The sequence below is a fragment of the Pan troglodytes genome, chromosome 6 (genome assembly GCF_028858775.2).
Source record: "Pan troglodytes isolate AG18354 chromosome 6, NHGRI_mPanTro3-v2.0_pri, whole genome shotgun sequence".
NCBI classification, from domain to species: domain Eukaryota; kingdom Metazoa; phylum Chordata; class Mammalia; order Primates; family Hominidae; genus Pan; species Pan troglodytes.
This window is the reverse complement of record NC_072404.2, coordinates 21,104,947-21,117,130: the sequence shown is the minus strand read 5'-3', so window position 1 is coordinate 21,117,130 and position 12,184 is coordinate 21,104,947. Positions and strand designations below refer to the sequence as shown.

The following is a 12,184-nucleotide window of genomic DNA, read 5'->3' as shown; positions in this document are numbered from 1 at the left end:
ACTCAGGAGGTTCCTGAGCCCAGGAGGCAGAGGTTGCAGTGAGCAGACATCATTGCCAGTGCACTCCAGCCTGGGCGACAGAGCAAGACTCTGTCTCGGGGGGGAAAAAAAATTCTTTTAGTGAGTGTCTGATAGCAGTAAACTCTTCAGTTTTTGTTTGTCTTAAAATAGTTTGATTCACAACTTTATAACTTTATTCTTGAAAGATTTCCACCAGAGCCCTGTCCCTCCCCCTGATAACCTCCCCCGACCGCCCGCACCATGCACTGGGTATAGAATTCTACAATGGCAGCTGTTTTTTTTGGGCACATTAAAGATATATTTGATTGTCCTGTGATTTCCGTGACTCCCTTGAGAGGTCAGCCCTCATTCTAACACTCAATTACTTAAAGGAAACTTGCCTTTTATTTTCCCCTTGTTCTGGCAACTTAAAACATTTCCTTTTTGTCTTTAGTGTTTTGTTGTTTTAATATTATGTACTTAGGCTTGGCTTTCTTTTTATTTATCATGCTTGGAATTCATCTGGCTTCTTGAAGCTATTAAGTTGTATTTTTATATCAGTCCTAGAAGACTTCCAGCTTTTTACTCTTCTGATATTGCCTCTACCCAGTTCTCTTTCTTTTTCCTTTTGGAACTCTAATTACATGTTTGTTAGACTTTCTCAACTCTTATCTTCCATGTCTCGTAAGTTTGTTTCTCTTTCTTTCTCTCTCTCCCCGTCTCATTCTCTTTTTCATTTTTCATCTATTTTTTTCTCCCAGTGATGCATTTGGAGAGTTTCATAACAGCTCACAAATGCTTTCTTCAGGTGTATCTAATTTGGTTTTACAATCTGTTATTAAACCCATCCATTTACTTTCAGTTTTTGGTTATTGTAATTTTTATTACTAGCATCTCTGTCTTCTTAAAATATATCATTTTTAGCATAATTTTCCCTAAAAATAGATTCAAATGTATCTTTTATTTAAATAGAGCCAGTGGAATTATTTTAGAATATATGTCTGATAATTTCAACAGATCAATTTCTATTTTCCACTGTTTGTGTGTGTTCTCACTTAAATGCTTTGTTTTCTTGTGAAATTTATTACCTCCTATTTTGTATTGGTCCCTGATTTTTAAAAATTTATATAGCGGTTTATTAAGGCATAGAATGATGGTGACTTCCTCCAGAGGGAATTTGTATTTGCTTTGGTCAGGCAGCTGGAGGTTTTACCAAAGCAGATGTTAGGTCCACCTAATTGATACAAACTTGGCTGCACATCTGAGCCCGGATTGGTTTGCGATTGCAGCTTCTTGAAATTTTTTTTTTTTTTCCTACCTCTGCTCAGGCCTAAGCAACTTTCTCTGTACTAACTTGGTTTTGGAAAGGTAGGATAGGATCATTTAAGGTTCCAGATTAATGTGGGGAGGGTTTTCTGTTAGATTCCCAACCTGGCATGTTTCCTGGATTTTTACTTATTTTTCTAAGTGAAAATGTCAAAAATGTCACCTCTACTAGAGCACAGATGTCCTCAGCCAAAAAGTAGCTTTTGCGCTATATGAGTTTCCATATTTGTTTGGATTTGGGGCTCTATAATTCTCTAGTTAGCTCTTCAGTGCTTTTGATAATTTTTTTTTAATCTAGCATTTTTGGTTTTGTTTTTAGTAGCAGAGTTGTTTACCTTGTGTTGGAAGCAGAATAACGGTCCCCCAAATATGTCCATGTTTTAATTCCCAGACCTGTGAATATGTTAAGGTTGCAAATCAGCTGACCTTGAGATGTGGAGATCATCCTACATTGTCCAGGTGGGCCTGATGCCATCATAAGTGTTTTTAGAAATGGAAGAGGGAGGCGGGAGAGTCAGAGTGAGGTGATCTGAGAAGGACTCACTATTACTCCTGCGAAGATGGAAGAGGGCCATGAGCCAAAGAATGCGGGCAGCCTCTAGAAGCTTGAAAAAGCAAAGAAACAGATTCTCCCTTAGTGCCACCAGAAAGGAACACAGCCCTGCCAACACCTTGATTTTCGAACAGTGAGGCCCATTTCAGACTTCTGAGCTCCAGAACTGTAAAAAATTAATTTGTGTTGTTTTTAAGCCATTAAGTTTGTGGCTATTTGAAACACCAGCAATAGGATAATAGTATACTCTGCCTTACCAGAAATAGAAGCACTCCTTCATTTTATAAAGAATGTAGTTAAATATTAAAAGTATGAAAATAACAAAAATGTAATTTCCAAATTTCTGATTAGACACATTATTACTTAAAATATTATAATAACATGATATAGGAAAATAAGGACTTTTTTGTCTGATCCAATTATTTAATTTTGTTTTTTAGTATTAGTAACTGATACTCCTTACCTTAAATCCAGATTGATTTAAAGCTAAAAGACAAAATTTTCCAAATGGAAACCAAATATGTTTATTTCTGGCAAAGGATAGAAACTGAATTTTTTTTGCAGGGGCCCCTTACTCCAGAGTCATGCAGCTAAGAATGAAATTTTTGCTAAAAATGTTATCTTGATATTTTTAGCAAATAAAAACCTGAATAACCACAGCTTTGATCATTTACTACATGTGATTTTTTGAGCACTTTTACATTTGTTTAAATAACATTACTGAATCAAATTATTCTTTAAATTAAAACCAAACTTGATCTATTTAAAGTGTGCCAAGTTACTCAGCCTCACTGCTATGTGTTTGCTCATAGCAGCTGCTAATCCAGAAAGAACAGGCACTAAGCATGTGGGGAGCTTGGGAGTGGAATCCTGTGACACACCATGATGAGCAAATATTTCCTTCCAGACAGAATATGATATATTTTTTCATCATAAAATTTATATGAAGCTGAAGGGATATAAATGTATGTAGTGCTAATTTGGAAACCTGCAAAGATGATATTGGGAAAATTAAACCTTACTTCTGCTGAACCTGGAGCCAGTATACTTTCCAATAGATAACATTTATTAAAGATGGGGAACAATGTTTATTAAATGGCATAATGATCTTTGATTGAGGGACATTAGGCAAGCCAGTTAACTTCTCTGGGCTTTATTTGTATTATCTCTAAAATGATGAGGAATAAATATAATAATAACTAAGGTTATTTTCTCTCTAATAGTCTATTTTAGAGAGGGTATATACACAAATCTACACATACGTATATATGCACCTACAATATTACTACATTATATAGAAAACTAATAATTAGGGACCTGTCTTCTCTAACATTTTGCATATCTCTTTAAAAATAAAATTCAATGAAAACAACTCCTGACTTACATTGGCTAGATGAGATCTTATGTTGACGCTTAGGGGAAATGGAGAAAAGTACATTTCAATAGGGCACTGGACTTCAAAGTTGGCTTAGTTTTCTCCCACCCAGAAAGTTTGTTTTATAACTCTTTTGATACATTTGAAGATTCTCACAACACAGAGAGCTGTTAAGAATGTATAAAGTATTTCCCCTCTGCTGATCATCTTTTTTATTGATACCTACTCAAAAATTTGGAGATGTACTCTTATGGAAAAAAAAATGTTGGCCCTACTCAGCTTGCCTGTCTGTAAAACTGCTCAGTAAGGATAGTGATAGTTCTTCATTGTGTGTGCCTGTAGTTGCAATTAAGATGTTCCCCCAAAGGATTTTTAGCAGGGCTTGTCTTCCTATAAAGGCCATGTCTCTTTCATACTGAGTGTTTAATGAATAACTAGTCTAAGGAACTATTGCTGATCAACTATTGCTTGATGTGGCTGATGGAGCAAATGGTTTCAGCCCAGTGCCTCAATACTTGGGATAATTGCATGAGTAGTAAAGTTGCTTACCATTAACAAATAGTAAGCGTTTAAGTTGTGAATTCAAACCAAATCACTCCATTTGACCAACCACAAGTCTGGACTTTGAAGTCTAACAAATTGGATTGAATCTGTTTTACCATATATTGACTGAATGTGTTTAGGTAAATTATTTAACCATTGCGAAACTTTGTTTCTTTATCCACAATATGTAAAAAACACTGGTAGCTTCCAAGAGTTATGTGAAAGCCTTTGAGAATTATAAAACATAACACATTAGTTGTTATATTTTCATTATATGTGCTGTAATAATAATATCAACAGATACAGGAAAATCCAAGAGCTTTGGTTACAGAAAAGTTTTAAGTGGTTTCATTGTTTAACATTTTGATGAAACATTGCTCTGGTGAAAAATAATTTAAAGGCATAAATCTTGTTTTTAGAAAGCTTACAGTAAATTGAGACAAACAAATGAGACAAGCAAATATGACAAGCAAATGAGTTAATACAAGCAAATGAGACAACAAACAGTTACTGTGCATAGTGAAAAACACCATGATGTAGTAGATAGTAAGCAAACGCTGTAAGAGTATAGAGGTGAAATCTGATATTGGCAGGTCAGAAAAGTCTTCTCAAATGAGGTAAATGAGCAAAACCATAAAAAAGAAGTGTGGGGGCAAGGTCAGTAGTGAAAGGAACAAGGACAAATTTTTAAATAGGAAAAATATGCAAATTTATAACAAATTATTTATATTCAGAGAGCAACCAAGGATTTGGATTGATGGTGCTTGTGTGAGGGGTAAAAGTCTGATTGTTAAGGGATGAACATACAGGATAAGCAGAATTTACTGCATTCTGAAATTATAGAACAGACATACTTTAAATAAAGAAATGACATAAATAGATTTGCTCTTTTGGAAATGTTTCCTGGCAGCCTGTGGGTAATGGATGGAAAACTGAAGGGGTGCAGTGAGGACCAGCAAGCCTGGAGGTATTGAAGCTTGTGGGGAAATTCCAGGTATTTGGAAAGTGGGGAGAGAATAGAGTTAGGTCAAACCATTAGGCGTTAGGAACTAATAGGACTGACAAGAGAGAGACATAAAATAAAAACTCCATCACACTTGTTTACTGATTGCTCAGAGGTGGGATATGAAGGAGGTATGGGTCTTATTTAGTCTTGTAAATTTCTGAATTGGTGAGTCCATATTTGCAGTGAGATGGAGACCCAGGAAAAGGCAAAGATCTGAAAGGAGAGATACTGAGTTTGTTTGTGGGCATGTTTACTGTGAGATATCCAAATCTCAGTTGCAAATCTGTAACTTAGGAAACTAGGTGAGAGCTGGAGGTGTAAATTTGAGTGTCAGTTTGAAGATAGTAATTGAAACTATATCCATAGAAGCAATCACCTTCGGAAATGTTTTATTGTTCCTTGCTTTAATACAATTATATGATTAGGTAATTATAATGTCCTTCTTATAGGCTTCATAAGAAAAAAAAACTACTATACTTTACTGATTTATTTCAGAACATCCTTATTAGTTTTAAAACAAATCAATTAGAGTCCTGTTCTTTTAGAGTTTAATTGATTAGCCCATCTAAATAAAGAAGTTTTATTCACCACTGGCACTGTCACTTTTAGATTATTTTGAGCTATATTTATAAGTAATGGTAAATGCCTATTTTAACGTTTTACCATGTGATAAAATTGGTGATTCAAGGTTTCTTCCAAATAGATGGGCTTGGCTTTTGAAGACAGGTCATGTCAAGCAAGAATTCCCACATTTTATGGCCGCAGAACAGTCTGTCATAAGGGAATATAAATTATGTCCTTACCTCTCACAAGACTGTTAAAAACTAGATAACTAGACTGGATAATAAGATAGTATAATATATGAATGTCATCATCATTACTAGTAGATTTGTCCTATTAGTGATGGGTGAATTGCAAAATTGCAAGTGGAAACTTACTTTTTGGAATCACTTTATAATTATTTCGTTTTTGAATAATTTTAAGTGTAGATATTTGTACAACTTTCTGATATTAAAATTCACCAAAATTCAGTATGCTTTAGTGATTTTTATTTCTCATGATTGTAACGTATGCATTTAATACTGCAAACTATTTTATACAAAGAGTTCATTACCTCTGTTATGATTATAACTTATTGTAATAATATTTTATACACTAACTGAATAATTTATGTTTCTCCAACAGCCCTTTCCAATGTGGCATACTTAGCATAATAAAGTAGAAATCTTAGTTTAGGGACATATTCCTCAGCCTATAAGAACTAGTACAATCTAAAATAGTAGGTGAAAACTTAAATTGTGCTAATTCTAAACATGAAAATCTAACTATTTGAAGCATTAACAATCCTTAATAGTGCCATAAACCATATTAACTTTTTAGCAAGGTAACACAAATTGCCATATTTTGTAATGCTTTTTTTTTTTTACACAGTCATATTCTGTTATAAGTGAAATTGGGCTCCAGGCCAAGGAGAACTTTGGAGAACTTTTAAGTTTGAGTGACTGTCTCACAGCTGGAAACCACCCCAAAGTGCATTGATCGCAGAAGAATATGTTTCCTATTATCCAGTTCTCTACCAAACTATTTTTTTGTAGCTTGAAAATAATAAAGATTTTGTAAGCCCCAAGAGGTCTTTTTGATCCATGAATGAAGTTACCCTGGATTCATATAACTAAAATCTGACTTCCTTTCAGCCATTGAAATTCAAAACCCTTTCCATTTATTAGTATGAAATAAAAGAAACCTTCAAAAAATGTCAAAACGTTGCATTTAATGAAGTCAGTGTCAGTGCATGTCAAAGTTTTGATTCCATTTAAGATGAGTACCATGTGATGTGAAAGGAAATGTAAAGTGAGTAATGGCAGTCGGTTAATTAAAGTAGATATTGAAGGATGCAATCTGTTAGCCTTTAAATTATTCTTTAAAGTTTTTCTTAATCAAAAGATACACTTTTTATAGTTACCATAAAATTTATGTTACTCATATTTAAATGTTTAGAATTTATGAATTACCAGAAAAAAATAAGATATTTGATTTTTTGGTTGCTTTAAAATTTTGTTACCTGGAATTTTAAAATGAAATCAGTCTTTAAAAAAAGATTTGTTCTTTTAGGTTCGTTCATGTACCCATAGTGCCATTTTACTAATGATTCATTACACATTCTTAGTGCCTTTCTGGAGGAAAAACAAGTACAGTTCACAGAATCTTCCATATGATTTCTCTAGAATTATAGTCTTCATTTATAATGACACAGTAGAAACCGAGTTGCTTATGTAACTATAGTACCCTAGTAAATTAGTTGCATGTCTACAGTAAAATCCAGATCTTCTTTACAAATTCTAGATCAGATATATAGCCAAATCATATAAATATATATATAGGAATGTAATTTTGAAGTAATTTCCGTCAGAGTAAAATTATAAATTGTTACTCATATTTAATATAACCATTCGACTCACAGGAAGTAACTACAGAAAACACAAGGTTTAAAAACTGGCATAAAAACTCATTTTGCCAGGTGAAAAGAAATTGATGCAACATGTTGAACTTTGATCATTCATGTTTCACCAGTGAACCCAGATGCACGGAAAATACTTTACTCAAATTGCTCACAATAAGTGCCAATCCTCATTTTTCCATATCAAGGAGAGATGGGGATATGGAAAAATATACAAAATTGGCAGATAATCTTCAAACCTTATTTTAGGCAATATTTTTCACTTCCTGTCCTATCAAACTTTTTTTTTTTTTTTTTTAAACCAGATTGCCTAACAAGGTTGCCTTGTCCTTGCCCCTGCCTGCCCTCTGGTGGAGAATAGCAGGATGGTAAACGGAAAATAAGGAGAAAATCCATGGTGAGATGATGAATAAGTACCTAAGATAGGTGCTACCACAAGTTACTGGATAATCGCTTCTAGTAACACTTTTTATTTATGTATTTCAAATATAACTATATATTCTTAATATTAAATTTGATTTTAACTACTCAATGTCAACTAGCTCATCCTGCTTTGAGACGGCAGGAGGGAAACCCTGGGGGAAGGGGGAAGCAAGAGAAAATTTTTATCCAGTGTGCTCTCCAAGATTTAACTGAATCATTTGTTATAGTTGACTTTCTTCTTAAATATTTTGTGTAACTGAAAGAATAATAATGCCTCAGATTTTCATGACAATATATGATGGTGGGCTTAGAGGAAGGCTTATCATTTTCCAGTTCTGTATTTTTTAGTTGACAATTTACTAGTAATTTCATCTCCATTCATGCAGACAACATCCTATAAAATAAATATGTCGGTTTATTTGAGTTCAATGGACTGTTGACAAATCATGGCCCTATAAAGTACGAATCAGGGACTTTTGAAACAGATAAACCGAACCCTTGACTCGTAACGAAACTGAATAAATAAGATTTTTATTACAAATAACTTGACAAACCCAAATCTTTCCACTTTATCTTCCTTATATTTCTATAATAAAACTGATGTAACAAACCCTAAATCACCACCAGTTGGTAATAGCAAAATTGAAAACTCAAAAATTTTCAGTTTTCTTTATACCAACAGATTTGAGATTGTACCCAAAATTTCTGTCCTGGTTTGGCCTTGAATTTCAATCCAATTCTTCGCTTCCACAGCTGTTTGCTGGGTACGCTGTTATTTAAATAATGGGGCTCTGTGGAGAAGACCTCAAGGGAGTTGAGGGGATCGAGAGAGCTGGAGAAGAGAAAGGGATGAAAGAGACTTTAAAAGATGAAACAAATGTTAGGAGTTTATGTAGGTCAAGACATTTAAAGTTAACTTTCATTTGTATTGTAATGGGGGAATTTTCCAGCTATTAATATTTTGAGCAGAGAGCCCACTTATTTCATAGAATAAAAAATTAAGAGGATGCCGTCAAGCATTGCATAAAGGCATTGACGTGGCATTGTTATATGTAAAAGGACTGAAAATTGAACTAACCCAAGTTTGTTATTTTAGACTTGGGCCTCTAGGAGTTCATGGAAAATAGTATTGGATATTTTGAGCTATTAGAGATATACCCACAGACCTATTCTCTTCCAGGTCTATATCATGATTTTAACGATAAAAGTTTAAGAGATTATCAGAGAAAGAATTGATCCTCACAATTAAACACAGCAACAAGAATATATGTGTATGTGCTGTGTGTGGGGGTAAACATACAGGAGTAGACATGCATGTATTTCCTTGTATCTTTCTTTTCTACCAAACATTTCTAAAGTCAGGGCTAACTTAATATTTCATTTTTCCATAGCTTGTATCAAGTTCCCCATGCTCCACTTCCTTCTTCTGCTTTTCAGCACCTTCATATTCCTCACATTCTTTTATGGCAGAGCACAACTCTCTCACTTTTTCTAACAAGAAACACACATTGCAGTTAAACAGCCGAGGTCATCCCCATGCTCGCGTCACAGGTCAAGCAAGATCACTTACATTTTTTAGGGGGTCATTTCTTCTCACTGGGTGGGATATGACCTTGTTCCTGTTTCCAGAAAAGAAACCACCCCAGATGTTCACCACCCTTTCTCTCTCTTTTTTTTTCTGTTTTTCCATTCTCTTCCTTGTTTGATGGCAAACACACACTTGGACATTCATCTTCCTAGTATTTTTGTATGTTAAAAAAGATCTTTATTTTTACCTAATGTATCTTAAATACAAAAATAAGCCAAAAACACAGAAAATCTGACATTTAATTAAAATTTAGGGGATAGATACTATTTTATAATTTGAATGTACCATTCTGAAAACTCCTTGGTATTTTCAGCATATTATAAAGTCATTATTAAGATACATTTCTCTCTGCATCTGTGCCGCCATCTTAATATCATCTGTGGGCTGCACTTTTTTTTCAAAACCATCTGCATTTTGAGCTGTCTTTTGAGAAATAGCTGTAAGAATACAATTAATTCTGTTCTCCCTGTGTGGATTGTTCCTCGTGGGTTTTCATTGACCATCCCAGACATTCAGCTTTCAAGATCCTTTACATTTACTCACTGAATACAACCAAGTTTGCAGTGGTTTTGTACTGATTACACATATATAGATACTTTTCCTGACTTTATTTTTTACAAACATAGTCAAGATGTAATGCCTGCAGAAATTATTACTCTCAGTAACAATTTCATAGCTTCAGTCCTATCTTCTTTATGAAGCTTAACTCTAGTTGACTGCTCCATGACTTACATGAATTGAACACATACTGTATGCCAGCAACCGTACCATATGATGGAGGTACAGCAATGAACAAAACAAAACAAAAAGGCTTCTCTTCATGGAGTTTACAGTCTAGTGAAAATAGACTTTTAAATTGAAAACAGCTAATATATTAGAAAATAAATACCTGCTTTGTAACAAGTACTGCGCTAAAAGCTCTATGCCAGTCTCCTTGATTTAGGTATTTTTTTAATTGTCATTTTCAAAGATTTTAATCTTTAAGGAACCTTTGCATTTTAATTTCTGTATTATATTTTGAAGTTTATTTTTATTAAGTTCTAGAGTTAGAACAAAATAATAAATTTTGAAATAAGAAAATCTGGTGGAAATACTGTATACCTTTTATTGCCATACCAACTTTATTAGACCCCAACTTTATTCATACCCTGTTAAAAATCCATAACCAATATAAATTTTGAAGAAAGTTCATGGTCTAATTTTTGGTTAGAAGAAGAATTCTGTAAATTAAAATCACATTTCTCTTGATATGACACATTTTTCCCCAAAGAATGTTCATTTCAGAGGTAAAAAATATTTGATGAAGACCAAACTAATAGTTTATCTTAAAGAGAAATTATCAAATTTTATCCTTAAAAATCTAATAAGTACCAATTAATTCATTGACTCAAAAGGATAATTAATGTTTTGATTGTGAATTATTATAAAATAAAATGCTAGCAAAAGCAGGCAAACTTGTATGTACCACAAAGGGTTTTATCAAATCTCATTATAGTATATCCACTTAACATATTTTAAGTAAATAAAACATTAAGAAAAAGTTGAGGAGCTCTCTTTACATATTCTCCTCTGATACTATTTCCCTTCTTTCAGCACCAGAAGTAACTTCAGGCAGGATGACATTTTGACTTTCATGAGCCTTAGGCACTTTTGCCTTCTTGAGCCCTTCTTGAGCCCATTTCTATATAATAAAAAATTATATAGCTGTTAAAAATTTAACAGTAAAAATATTATACAACAGTGTTTCTAAAAAGATGTATGTAATTCAGATTGGTTTCACTGTTATGTATCCAATATTATTATAATCATTTTTCCTTGGGTTTTAAAAGAAATGAAAATTAAAACATTTCTATTATCCTCTAAAAGTATCGTGGACCCTCAACACTGTGAATTCAGCCTTTTAGCATTTCTATGCTTTTGCTTACATATTCATCTGTATAGATTTTTAAATTACCACTTATTGTATTGGTTTTAGAAAATGTATTGAGAACTAGTTGTATAATTTTAGTTGGTTTAAAACAAGCAAGCAAACAGTATTTGCCTTCATTTTGAGAACATATTCAGCATTTGCTTTCTTTTTTTTTTTTCCTGAGACTGAAGCTCCCTCTGTCTCCCAGGCTGGAGTGCAGTGGCGTGATCTTGGCTCACTGCAACCTCTGCTTTCTGGGTTCAAGTGATTCTTCTGCCACAGCCTCCCGAGTTCCTGGGATTACAGGCATGTGCCACCACACCTAGCTAATTTTTGTATTTTTAGTAGAGAGGGAGTTTCAGCATGTTGGCCAGCCTGGTCTCGAACTCCTGACCTCAAGTGATCCACCTGCCTTGGCCTCCAAAAGTGTTGGGATTACAGGCATGAGCCACCGCGCCCGGCCAGCATTTGCTTTTAAATTAGTATCAATAACACTTTTAATTTCACCCACAAACACATACAATCACTGAAATAATATAAATATAGAAAAGATTTCTTAAATGTATGATTGTTTTCTGGAGCATAAAAAGGTGTTTTCTTATGTTCTCCAGTAGAAAGTTCCTCTGTGTGTATGTGTGTGTCTATTTAAGAGAGAGACAGATAGATTCAGCTGATTCCTTAGTGATGCTTGTAATATACAGCAAATTGACACTAAAATTTTGGCATGTTTGGAGATTAATCCTAGGAAAAAAGTACATTTTGCCATGGAGAGTGTGCGTGCTGTTATTTGGCTTTAGAGTTCAGTGCTTTAATTTGTGTCATTTTTTTTGGACAAGCAGTGCTACAGAATGTCATCCACACCTTTAAGATTTGCTAATTTCCTCCAGGAGTTTTACTCTTTCTCATGCCAGTTAGTGGTAGAAAAATAGCTTCTTCCATTCATCAGATGAGGTAATGCTCTGTTACTATTCACATTTGAGTGTAGTATGAGTGTTGTATTTAA

The 12,184-nt window shown here is 33.8% G+C and overlaps 1 protein-coding gene across 2 annotated transcripts in view; it reads left to right on the top strand.

The window, feature by feature from the left end:
• Positions 1–12,184, top strand: part of AGMO (alkylglycerol monooxygenase) — a 404,065-nt gene that overhangs the window by 293,316 nt on the left and 98,565 nt on the right. The window contains exon 13 of one of the 2 annotated variants that reach the window (XM_009452691.5): positions 6,235–6,568. The exons of the other annotated variant lie outside the window; for it this stretch is intronic. Within the exon in view, the coding sequence (XP_009450966.2) occupies positions 6,235–6,342 (108 nt within the window). The 3' untranslated portion in view covers positions 6,343–6,568. Of the gene's footprint in view, positions 1–6,234; positions 6,569–12,184 lie in introns of those variants that run through there. 2 annotated transcript variants of the gene reach the window in all.